General features: G+C 41.8%; 1 protein-coding gene across 1 annotated transcript; it reads left to right on the forward strand.

The window, feature by feature from the left end:
* The first annotated feature begins 7,788 nt into the window (after positions 1–7,788).
* LOC108412177 (probable histone H2A variant 2) lies at positions 7,789–11,547 on the forward strand. Its single transcript, XM_017684104.2, has 2 exons — positions 7,789–8,237; positions 11,175–11,547. The coding sequence occupies exons 1-2, from the start codon at positions 7,789–7,791 to the stop codon at positions 11,545–11,547; spliced, it is 822 nt and encodes a 273-aa protein (XP_017539593.1).
* Positions 11,548–11,786: the final 239 nt, after the last annotated feature.

Raw genomic sequence — 11,786 nt, forward strand, 5'->3', positions numbered from 1 at the left:
TACTTCTTGTGCCGGTCCCAAGCCCGGATAAATGGTGAGGGTTGCGTCAGGAAGGGCATCCGGCGTAAAACTTGTGCCAAAACTATCATGCGGATCACAAATATGATTGCCATACCAGATCGGTCGAGGCCCAGGTTAACAACGACCACCTCCGGTGCTGTTGACCAGCAGGCTGCCAGTGGAAATTGGACTACTGTAGGTTGAAGACCATCAAAGAGGAGAGGAGGAAGGCGGGTTAGAAGGCAGCAAGAGAGAAGGAAAGGCAGGAGTGTGGAGGTTAGAGTAGGGACTCTGAACATAGGGACAATGAGTGGTAAAGGCAGAGAGCTTGCAGACATGATGGAGAGAAGGAAGGTAGATATTCTGTGTGTCCAGGAGACAAGATGGAAAGGAAGCAAGGCCAGGAACATTGGAGGTGGATTCAAGCTGTTCTATCATGGTGTAGAGAGGAAGAGAAATGGAGTAGGGATAATCCTAAAGGAACAGCTTGGGAAAAGTGTTCTGGATGTAAAGAGAGTGTCAGACAGGATCATGAGCCTAAAGTTGGAGGTTGATGGTGTGATTTAGAATGTGATCAGTTCATATGCACCACAGGTTGGTTGTCTGTTAGAGGAGAAAGAGGAATTTTGGAGTAAGATGGATGAAGTGGTAGATGGTGTCCCTAGAGAGGAGAGATTAGTGATTGGTGCAAACTTCAATGGACATGTTGGTGAAGGGAACAGAGGGGATGAATAGGTGCTGGGTATGTATGGTGTGAAAGAAAGAAATGCAGAAGGTCAGATGGTTGTAGATTTTGCAAAGAGAATGGAAATGGCTGTGGTGAACACGTATTTTCAGAAGAGGGAAGAACACAGGGTGACGTACAAGAGTGGAGGGAGGTGCACACAGGTGGATTATATCCTTAACAGGAGATGCCACCTAAAGGAGATTGGAGATTGTAAAGTGGTGCCAGGGGAAAGTGTAGCAAGGCAGCATAGGGTGGTTGTCTGTAGAATGAGATTAGAAACAAAGAAGAGGAAGAGAGTGAAGACAGAGCCAAAGATTAGATGGTGGAAGCTGAAGGAGGAGGATGGTTGCAGGCAGTTCAGGGAAAAATTGCAACAGGCCCTTGGGGGCAGTGAGGAGCTACCTGAGGACTGGGAAACTACAGCTAAGGTGGTGAGAGAAACTGGCAAAAATGTGTTGGGTGTTTCGTCTGGTCAGAGGAAAGAAGACAAGGAAAGTTGGTGGTGGAATGAGGAAGTCCAGGAGTGTATTCAGAAGAAGAAGGCAGCTAAGAAAAAAGTGGTATAACCAGAGAGATGAAGGAAGTAGGCAGGAGTACTGTGAGGCTAGTCGCATAGCAAAAAAAATGGTGGCAAAGGCAAAGGCTCAGGCCTATGATGAGCTGTATGAGAGGCTGGACAGTAAAGAAGGAGTAAAGGACTTGTATTGTTTGGCTAAACAGAGAGATAGAGCTGGAAAGGATGTACAGCAGGTTAGGCTGATAAAGGATTGAGAGGGAAATGTACTAGTGAGTGAACAGAGAGTGATGAGTAGATGGATGGAATACTTTGAAGAACTAATGAATGAGGAAAACGAGAGAGAGAGGAGGACAATGGGGGAAGAGATAGTGGATCAGGAAGTGCAGAGAATTAGTATGGTGGAAGTGAGGGCAGCTTTAAAAAGGATGAAGAATGGAAAGGCAGTTGGTCCAGATGACATACCTGTGGAGGTATGGAGATGTTTAGGAGAGAAGGCAGTGTACTATTTAACCAGGTTGTTTAACAAAATCCTGGAGAGTGAGAGGATGCCTGATAAGTGGAGAAGTAGTGTACTGGTCCCCGTTTTTAAGAACAAGGGTGATGTGCAGAGCTGCAGTAACTACAGAGGTATAAAGTTGATGAGCCACACCATGAAGGTATGGGAAAGAGTTGTTGAAGCAAGGCTAAGGCGAGAGGTTCAGATCAGTGAGCAGCAGTTTGGTTTCATGCCCAGAAAGAGTACCACAGATGCAATTTTTGCATTGAGACTGTTGGTAGAGAAGTACAGAGAAGGTCAGCAGGAGCTACATTGTGTCTTTGTGGATCTAGAGAAGGCATATGATAGGTTGCCAAGAGAGGAACTGTGGTACTTTATGAGGAAGTCAGGTGTAGCTGAAAAGTATCTTAGGGTGGTGCAGGACATGTATGAGGATAGTGAGACAGTGGTGAGGTGTGCAGTTGGAGTGACAAATGGTTTCAAGGTGAAGGTAGGGTTACATCAGGGATCAGCTTTGAGTCCCTTCTTGTTTGCAATGGTGATGGACAGGTTGACAGATGAGGTCAGGCAGGAGGCTCCATGGACCATGATGTTTGCAGATGACATTGTTATCTGTGGTGAGAGTAGAGAGCAGGTGGAAGAGAATCTGGAGAGGTGCAGGTTTGTACTGGAGAGAAGAGGAATGAAGGTCAGTAGAGATAAGATGGAATACATGTGTGTGAATGAGAGGGAGGCAGGTAGAAAGGTGAAGATGCAAGGAGTAGAGGTCGTAAAGGTGGATGACTTCAAATATCTTGGGTCAACCATCCAGAGCAATGGACAGTGCAAACAAGAGGTGAGCAAGAGGGTGCAGGCAGAATGGAGTGGGTGGAGACGGATGTCAGGGCTGATGTGTGACAGAAGGATAGCAGCACGAGTGAAAGGGAAGGTTTACAAGACAGTAGTGCGTCCTGCTATGATGTATGGTTTGGAGACTGTGGCTTTGTCTAAAAGACAGGAGGCTGAGCTGGAGGTGGCGGAGATGAAGATGCTGAAATTTTTGTTGGGAGTGACAAGGATGGACAAGATTAGAAATGAGCAGATCAGCGGGACAGTAAAGGTGGAGCAGTTTGGAGATAAAGCCAGAGAGGCCAGGTTGAGATGGTTTGGACATGTGTTGAGGAGGAATAGTGGATATATTGGGCAAAAAATGTTGGAGATGGAGCTGCCGGGTAGATGGAGAAGAGGTAGACCTCAGAGAAGGTTTATGGATGTAGTGAAGGTGGACATAGAGAGGGTTGGTATGAAAGTAGAGGAGGCAATGGATAGGGCAAGATGGAGGCAGATGATCCACTGTGGCGATCCCTAAAGGGAGCAGCCGGAGAAGAAGAAGAAGAAGAAGAAGAAGAAGAAGTTGGAAATGGCTTCTGGTAGAACTGGGAGCTGGACACCTCTGCTCTGCAAGATGTTAGATTCATCTATGTTAAGTTCTGGACAGGCAAGGTGTCAATGCTGATGTTGAGAAGTACCTACGCAGGTACTGTGAGATTCTAAAGCCTGTGTTTAAACCTCTGGATCAGTTTGGACTGTGGTACGGAGTCCACCGTTATAAATTGAAATTACATCATAACCCCGATGGCAATCTCTATCAGATCCAAAATTCAATCTCGCTGGGGCCGTATAACGGCAGGATCTCATACACTGGTCAGGTACAGAGGTGCTACATTTGTGGTTCCAAAGACCATCAGGTGAAAGACTGTGAGACCTTGAAGTGTTGGAAGTGCGGGGAGTTTGGGCATAGAGGTAAGGAGTGTAAAAACACAGAAATCTGTAATTTGTGCCAGGAACAATTCAATTCAATTCAATTCAAGTTTATTTATATAGCGCTTTTTACAACAAGGTTGTCACAAAGCAGCTTTACAGAAAAACAGGTCCACGCCTCTTATGAGCATCACCACAGTGAAGCCAATTTTGTGGTGACTACAGTGGTAAGGAAAAACTCCCTTTAAGAGGAAGAAACCTTAGAAGGGACCAAGGCTCAGTCCGAGGAACCCAACCCCCGTGGGTCGACCCGCACAGAAGAAACAGAACAGAAACAAGAACAACAGTACAAAGAGAGTGCAAAAAGATGGCTGGAACGCTGGAACCACGAATGGGGCACCTCCAGACAGGCCAACGGGGCATCTCGACACATGTGAGAGAGATAGAGAGAGAGAACGGAGTGGGAGGGAAGAAAGATAGGTTAGAAGGGTTGTGTTAATCTCTGTTGAGCGGGACAGGGCCGATTCCAGAGTGCTGCAAACACGAATCGGCACCTCCAGACAGGCCAACCGAACATCTCGACGCATGCGAGAGAGACAGAGAGAGAGAACAGAGTGGGAGGGAAGAAAAAGAGGTTAGAATGGTTTTATACTATGCTGAAGAGCGGGGCACGCCTGTGAAAAAGCACAGGGACCCTGGATGGACACCTCCAGACAGCAGCTCAGGACATGAGGGGAAAAAGAGAAAGATAATGATTAGAACAGGGTTTGTGTTTGGTGTGTGAGCTGTAAGAGAAATCGTTAAAGGGAGACCAACAGTACAGACTAAGTTTGTGTGCACTGGACAATAGTAGAATAGCTGCAGGCTACAGCTAGAGAGAACCGCTATGATAAATTTATCTAAAAGCTTGTTCAAAAAGAAATGTTTTGAGTCTGGATTTAAAGACTGAGAGTGTGTCTGAGTCCCGTATATTAATAGGGAGATTATTCCAAAGTTGCGGAGCTTTATAAGAGAAAGCTTTACCTAATGCGTTGTTTTTTCTAATACGCGGGACTGATAATAAGCCGGCCTCTTGCGAGCGGAGTGTACGTGGCGGGTTGTAAGGGAAAAGGAGTTCCGCCAGCCCTTTAAGAGATTTATACGTCAAAAGGAGTATTTTATAGTCTATACGGAATTTAACAGGTAACCAATGTAGGGATGAGAGGATTGGTGTAATATGATCAAATTTTCTAGCTCTGGTGAGCACCCTAGCAGCTGCATTTTGAACCAGCTGGAGCTTATTCAAAGATTTACATGAACTTCCAGCCAACAAAGCATTGCAGTAGTCCAGTCTAGAGGTTATGAATGCATGCACCAGCTTCTCAGCATCTGCATGAGAGAGTATGTTGCGGAGTTTAGCTATATTACGTAGATGGAAGAATGCGGTTTTAACTATGCTGCATATATGCACATCGAATGAAAGAACTGAGTCAAAAATGACTCCTAAGTTTCGCATCGTTTTACCTGGTATGATTAGGTGACCATCTATTTCTACTACAATATTATCGATTTTATCAAGTTTGGGACCTAGTAGGAGGACCTCAGTTTTATCTGAATTTAGTAGGAGAAAATTAAGTGTCATCCACTTTCTTATTTCTCTAATACAGTCAGTTATTTGGTTTAGACAGAGGTCCTCATTGGGTTTAGCTGATATGTAAAGTTGGGTGTCATCTGCATAACAGTGAAAGTTAATACCGTGCCTACGGATTATTTTACCCAGCGGTAGCATGTAGAGTGTAAAGAGTATTGGGCCCAGAATTGACCCTTGTGGGACACCATATTTAACTCTAGACTGATAAGAGCATTTATTCTTTAAATGAACACACTGGTAGCGATCACTAAGATAGGATTTGAACCAGGTGAGGGCGGATCCTTTAATTCCTATAAGATTTTCTAATCTATTGAGCAAAATAGCGTGATCTATAGTGTCAAAGGCAGCACTGAGATCAAGGAGCACAAGAATGGCAGTGCTGCCCCTATCGAGTGCAGAAAGTAGGTCATTTGTTACTCTTAGCAAGGCGGTTTCTGTGCTGTGATTTTGTCTGAATCCTGATTGGAAAACTTCATGAATGCTATTGTTTTGTAAATAAGAGCACAGCTGCTTAAACACTATTTTTTCAAGAATTTTGGCTATGAAGGGGAGATTGGAAATCGGTCTATAATTAGCCAGCTCACAGGGATCCAGATTTGGCTTTTTTATGATGGGCTTAATGACTGCCAATTTGAGAGAATTAGGTACATAGCCCAAGCTGAGAGATGAATTGACTATATCTAGTAATGAGTTCCCAACCTTAGGCAGTGCCTGTTTAAATAGCTGTGTAGGTACAGGATCTAATAAGCATGACGTCGATTTTAATGAGCTAATTATATTAAGCAAATCCTTTTCTATAACTGGGATAAAATTCTCTAGGTGTGGCTCAGAGCTGGTGCAGCATTCATCTATGTCTATAGGTATGTTATGTGAGTGACACTGAATTTCTAGTCTAATATTATTAATTTTATCATCTAAGAACTTCATGAAATCGTTACTATTAATGGTGTCAGGGATAACGGAGCTAGTTTGTTTTTGATTTTTAGTAAGTTTAGCCACAGTACTGAACAGAAATCTCGGGTTGTCTCTGTTTTTTTCAATGAGAGCTGAGATGTACTGTGATTTAGTTTTAATTAGCGCTTTTTTATAGTTCGTCATATTATGCTGCCACTCAAGTCGGAAGGATTCTAGTTTAGTGAGTCGCCATTTACGTTCAAAGTTACGAGCTGTTTGTTTTAATGTGCGCGTGTGGTCATTATACCACGGGGCTAGCTTTTTATCCCTGATCGGTTTTATTTTCATCGGCGCAACACTATCTAGGTTAAAGCGGAGCACAGATTGAAAATGTTCAGTTATGCGTTCGAGATCTATTTCATTAGACGGAGAGGAGCTGTTTAAGTCTGGGAGGTTATTTATAAACGAATTGGCTGTTGAGGTTGTTATTTTACGCTTGTTACTGTAGCGGGGAGGCTGAAAGATTTCTTGACTAAGAACAACTTCAAACATGATTAAATAATGGTCGGATATTGAGTCATTTTGTGAAAAACTGACTATATTCTCTGCTTCAATACCCATTGTCAGAACTAAGTCTAATGTATGGCTACATCGGTGAGTGGGGCCTATAATATTTTGATTGAGGCCTAGAGCATCTATAATTGATTTAAAAGCAATTTTTAGTGGGTCCTGATCCTTTTCAAAATGAATATTGAAGTCGCCTGCAATAACGATCCTATCAGAGGAAAGAGTTACTGCTGCTAAAAAATCAGCAAATTCACTAATAAACTCTGAATATGGTCCAGGAGGACGATACACTGTTATCAGTAGAAACGAATGCTGAGTTTTGGAAGCAGGAGACGGACCTGCTACTTTAAGACTAAGAACTTCGAACGACTTAGTATCAAACCCTGAGTTCTGAGTTACACCTAGAACTAAATCATATATTGTGGCTACCCCACCACCACGACCGGACCTGCGTGGGTAACTATAATAGCTAAAGCCTGGGGGAGTGGATTCATTTAGAGCAATGTATTCGTCAGGTTTAACCCAGGTTTCACAGAGACATAGTGCAGTAAGCTGATTATCAGTAATAATTTCATTTACAATAACTGATTTAGGTGCTAGCGATCTTATATTTAGAAGCCCTATTTTAATACGGACGTTGCTAGTACTCTGAGAGACGGATACGTTTGTTTTAATTCTAATTAGATTGTTAAAACAGATTTTCTGATTATTCCGATTTCGCGTTACACGGGGGACAGACACAGTCTCAATCTTAGAAGGTTTAATTACACTGTTCTGAGAAAGTGACACAGAAATATTATTTCCAGTAGTGTAATCAGAAAAGTGGTAGGGTAAATAATTAGAGCAGTATTTCTCACTAAATGGACTATTATTAAGCCCACTAACCTGCCCGGTATGACTGAACACAGGCAGTCAGTCCCGGCGTAGCACCGCCTCAATGTTTCCAGAGAGGACGGTGGATCCCAGGGGACTGGGATGAAGCCCGTCGCGGTGGAAGAGGGACGGTCGCTCCCGAAAGCTCTCCCAGTTGTCCACGAAGTCCACGCCGATGGTAGGGCACCACTCCCGCAGCCAGCAGTGGAGTGCGTAGAGGCGGCTGAACTTCAGGCTCCCACGGCAGTAGGTGGGCAGGGGTCCGGAGACGATGGCCACACTTACTTTAAATGCCCAAGCTCAAAGCACGTGGACCAACACCGATGCCATCTACTGACGTCAACATGGCTCAAAATGGAGAACATCAGAACACGGCACCTCAAACCAGTGAGATCATCCAAGAAGCTCAGATCAGCAATGAGGGTCCAGCTCAGATCAACAATGGAGAAGAGGCAAACTCTACAAGTTCCATCAGCGACAGCTCTGACACCAGCTCCAGTGGCAGCAGTGATTCCAGTTCGGACGACTCAGATTCCAGTGAGGGGATTCTTCCTCCTTCAGGACTTCAGAAAGAGTCACCTGGCCAAGAAGACACCAGAGTAGTGATGACGCCTGGACGGCAGTTACCGGAGATTGAAGGTGAGGCTGTTCTTTTTACTCCTGACAATTCTGATAGTCTGCAAGATGGAAGTTTCCCTCCCACACAATCTAGCACTGCCATTCTGAGTGTGGCTAAGAAGCGCAGAAAAAGAGCGACTTTATCGATTTCCAGTGTTCAGAAAAAAATGAAGGAGTAAGAACTTTTAGAACTCTGTATATGATTAAGGTACCTTTTTTTTTGGTTGTTTTTCTTTAAATGTCTCTTAATATTATATTTATAAATGTTAGAGGAATACGTTCAGAAAGATATAGAAAGATGAAAATAGAAAATTTAAACAACAAAAAATGTGATATTATATGTGCACAAGAGCTGAGGTTGAAGGATAGCAATGACATTAATAATGTTAAGGGAATGTGGTCTGGTGGTCCTGCTGTATTATCTGTGGGTGAGGATAGTGCTGACGGGGTGGGAATCTTCTTCAAACAGGATGCTGAGATTATTAAAATTAGAGAAATTGTTCCTGGCAGGTTATTGTTAGTAGCTTGTGTGTACAGGAATATAAAGCTAAGAATTGTTATAAAGCTAAGAATTGTTATATATACACCCCCTGACAGAGCTGGCAAGATGAGGTTATTTTATAACTATATAAGCTAATTTGTGTTGGATTTGGGGTAATATTGTAGGTTGATTTTAACATTATAACTGCAGAAAATGATAGAATATCAACTAAAGATGTACCTCTATCTAGAGATGGAAAGCTTCTTAAAAGAGTGTGTGACACGTGTAAAATGGTGGATGCCTTCAGGGAAATCTACCCAAATAAACCCCGCTACACATGAATCGACAGCCGTGTTAAAACCAGAATAGACAGAGTTTATATGTCTAGTAATATTAAAGTTTTGTACTATAAAACTGAGTATTTACTAGAATCTGATCATTTGGCAGTGAATGTGAGGATGAGTTTGGGCATTAATGACCAGCGATGATACTGGAAACTCAATACAAAGTGTTTAAAGAATGAAGACATGATCTTAGGGCTAAAGCATGAGATTAAAAGGATTAAAGATCTGAAGATTTTAATGAGTTCAGGGATTGATATGTGGTTAGCTTTTAAAAAACAAATTCAGTCATTTTTTAAATATAAGTGTAAAGAATTGAATAAAGCAACTATAAAATTTTAATGTTAGAATTTGTGGAATTACAAAGCAAACAACATCGGAATGCAGAGGATGAAGATGAATTATCTAGAATTAAATTAGAATTATCAAAGATAAATGATGAGACTTTTTTAAATGTACAGCTTCAAGCAGGTTTACATACTGACTTTACAGGAAAAAACTTAATGAAAGGAGGGAAAATAAAAGAATTGGAGGAATTAGGGATGATCATGGTAACATTATTGAAAATGAAAAAGAAAAGAGAGAGCGTTTTATGATTGATAATTTATGCATAGTTAGGGACCTTATTGCAGATGAGCAAACAGAGGACTTCTGTTTAATCAGTCTGGACCAGAAAAAGGCTTTTGATTTCATTTTGAGGGAATACTTGTGGCAATGGAGTGATGGAGTGCTATTCCCTTTAAAATGCATAGATAAGGTGAAAGTCTTGTATAAGAAATCAATAGTTCAGATGAGTGTAGCAAGATGGAGGCAGATCCGCTGTGGCGACCCCTAAAGGGAGCAGCCGAAAGAAGAAGAAGAGTTCAGATGAGTGTAAATGGAGTTTAACAGAGAAATTTGATATTCACAGAGGGGTTAAACAGGGATGCCCTTTGAGTGCTGCACTCTATATCATGGCTATAAGTCCTCTTTTGAATAAAATCAAGTAGGACCCTTGTATTTCTGGTGTGACTAATAAATTGGGTAAACAGGTTAAAACATCTGCATATGCAGACGATATAACAGTGCTTGTGAAAAATCAAACTGAATTTAATGCGGTGCGTGAACATTTTAAAGACTATGAAGAGGTCGCTAGAGCTAAACTAAACACGTATAAGGAGGAATAAAGAGGAAGAAATCAAAGCAGAGCTTGAACAACGTCTCCAATTATAAAATGAGGATTCAAATCCTTAAAACATTTGTTTTGTCCAAATTGTTGTTCTTGGCCACAGTTTTCCCTCCTAATGAAAAATGTATTGTGAGGCTAAATAAAATGTGTGTATGGTTTATTTGGGGTACTTCAAGGGAAGTCACTAAAAGGGAAATTTTATATAAATCTAAAAATTTAGGGGGTCTTGGTGCAATGGACATTGGACTAAAACTCAAAATAGCTTATTATAAAATAGCACAGGCAATAAAGAGAGGTGCAGTGTGGGTGGGGAACACTAGAAGTTGGTGCAAAAAGAAAGGAAAAGCAAGAAAAAATGTTCCATGTTACAATTTTTTTTTTTAAATATGTAAAGCTTCAGATTGACTGGCATCATTTTCATAGTAAAAAGATCTATAACATTATAAGCCAACACATTTATGGAGGTCTTTATCCACATAAACACCTCAGTGAAGCAGAGAGTAAGATATGCATCAGAAACATTTAGTCCAGGCAGATCTGGAGAACATGAGAGACATAGCAGGGCTGATCAGTGTGGGGAGATTGGCTGTGCGATGTGTCGTTAAGTGGAGCTGCTATGTCACCACGAAAATGTGCCCATCGGCTGACTGTGAGGAAGATGAGACTATTGAACACCTGTTACTTCACTGTGATCGATCTGTGGTTGTGTGGAAAAGACTAAAAGCTCTCGGTGTTAAGTTTGATATAAATGTTAAGACTATAATGTTTGGTAGTTTTGAGGAAAGTTTGTCAAAGAATGTCAAGGACTTGTATCGGTTGATTGTTTGTGTTACAAACTGTAAACTATGGAAAACGGTGTAAAATGGTAATACAACAGATTCAAATCCCTGCAGAAGTTGTTTTTAAACAGATAACGTTTGAACTGAAACGACTGCGAACCTTGAACAGAAAATCTAAATATCCCTGGACTCTGTTGGACTTATAATTATCTCATTTAAATTCATATTAAGTTTGTGTCTGTAATTTCATTGTGGATTTGTTGCATTTGTGTATAAATTTGCATAAATGTGATATTGTATTGATTGTATATTTGGATTATTTAATAAAGTTTATTTTAAAAAGCAAGACTGGCGGTAAGGTTAGGTCTAAAGCCAAAACTCGCTCCTCCCGCGCTTGGCGGCAGTTCCCCGTGGGCCGTGTGCACAGACTTCTGCGTAAAGGCAACTATGCTGAGCGCGTCGGTGCCGGCGCTCCTGTGTATTTGGCCGCCGTGCTGGAGTATCTGACTGCTGAGATTCTCGAGTTGGCCGGTAACGCCGCTCGCGACAACAAGAAACCCCGTATTATGCCCCGTCATTTGCAGTTGGCTGTTCGTAACGACGAAGAGCTCAACAAACTGCTCGGAAGATTCACCATCGCTCAGGGTGGCGTGCTGCCCAACTTTCAGGCCAAATTGCTGCCCAAGAAGACCGAGAAGGCGGTCAAGACAAAGTAAACTGCTTTTCTCTTCAGAATTGTGCATGACCAAAGGCTCTTTTAAGAGCCGCTCATCTCTGCGACAAAAGTGCATTCATTTTTTTATTTTTCCCCGTTGTCAGTCACTCGCTTCCCCCAAGTAAGGCGTTTATCATTGTAGATTTACTGTATTTACTTTTTTTTTTTTTTTTTTTTAAAGAAACTTTATTTTAACAAAAATATAACAGTTTACAATTAACAAACAAACATCATCATTAA

This window comes from Pygocentrus nattereri, chromosome 20 (genome assembly GCF_015220715.1).
Source record: "Pygocentrus nattereri isolate fPygNat1 chromosome 20, fPygNat1.pri, whole genome shotgun sequence".
NCBI lineage: Eukaryota > Metazoa > Chordata > Actinopteri > Characiformes > Serrasalmidae > Pygocentrus > Pygocentrus nattereri.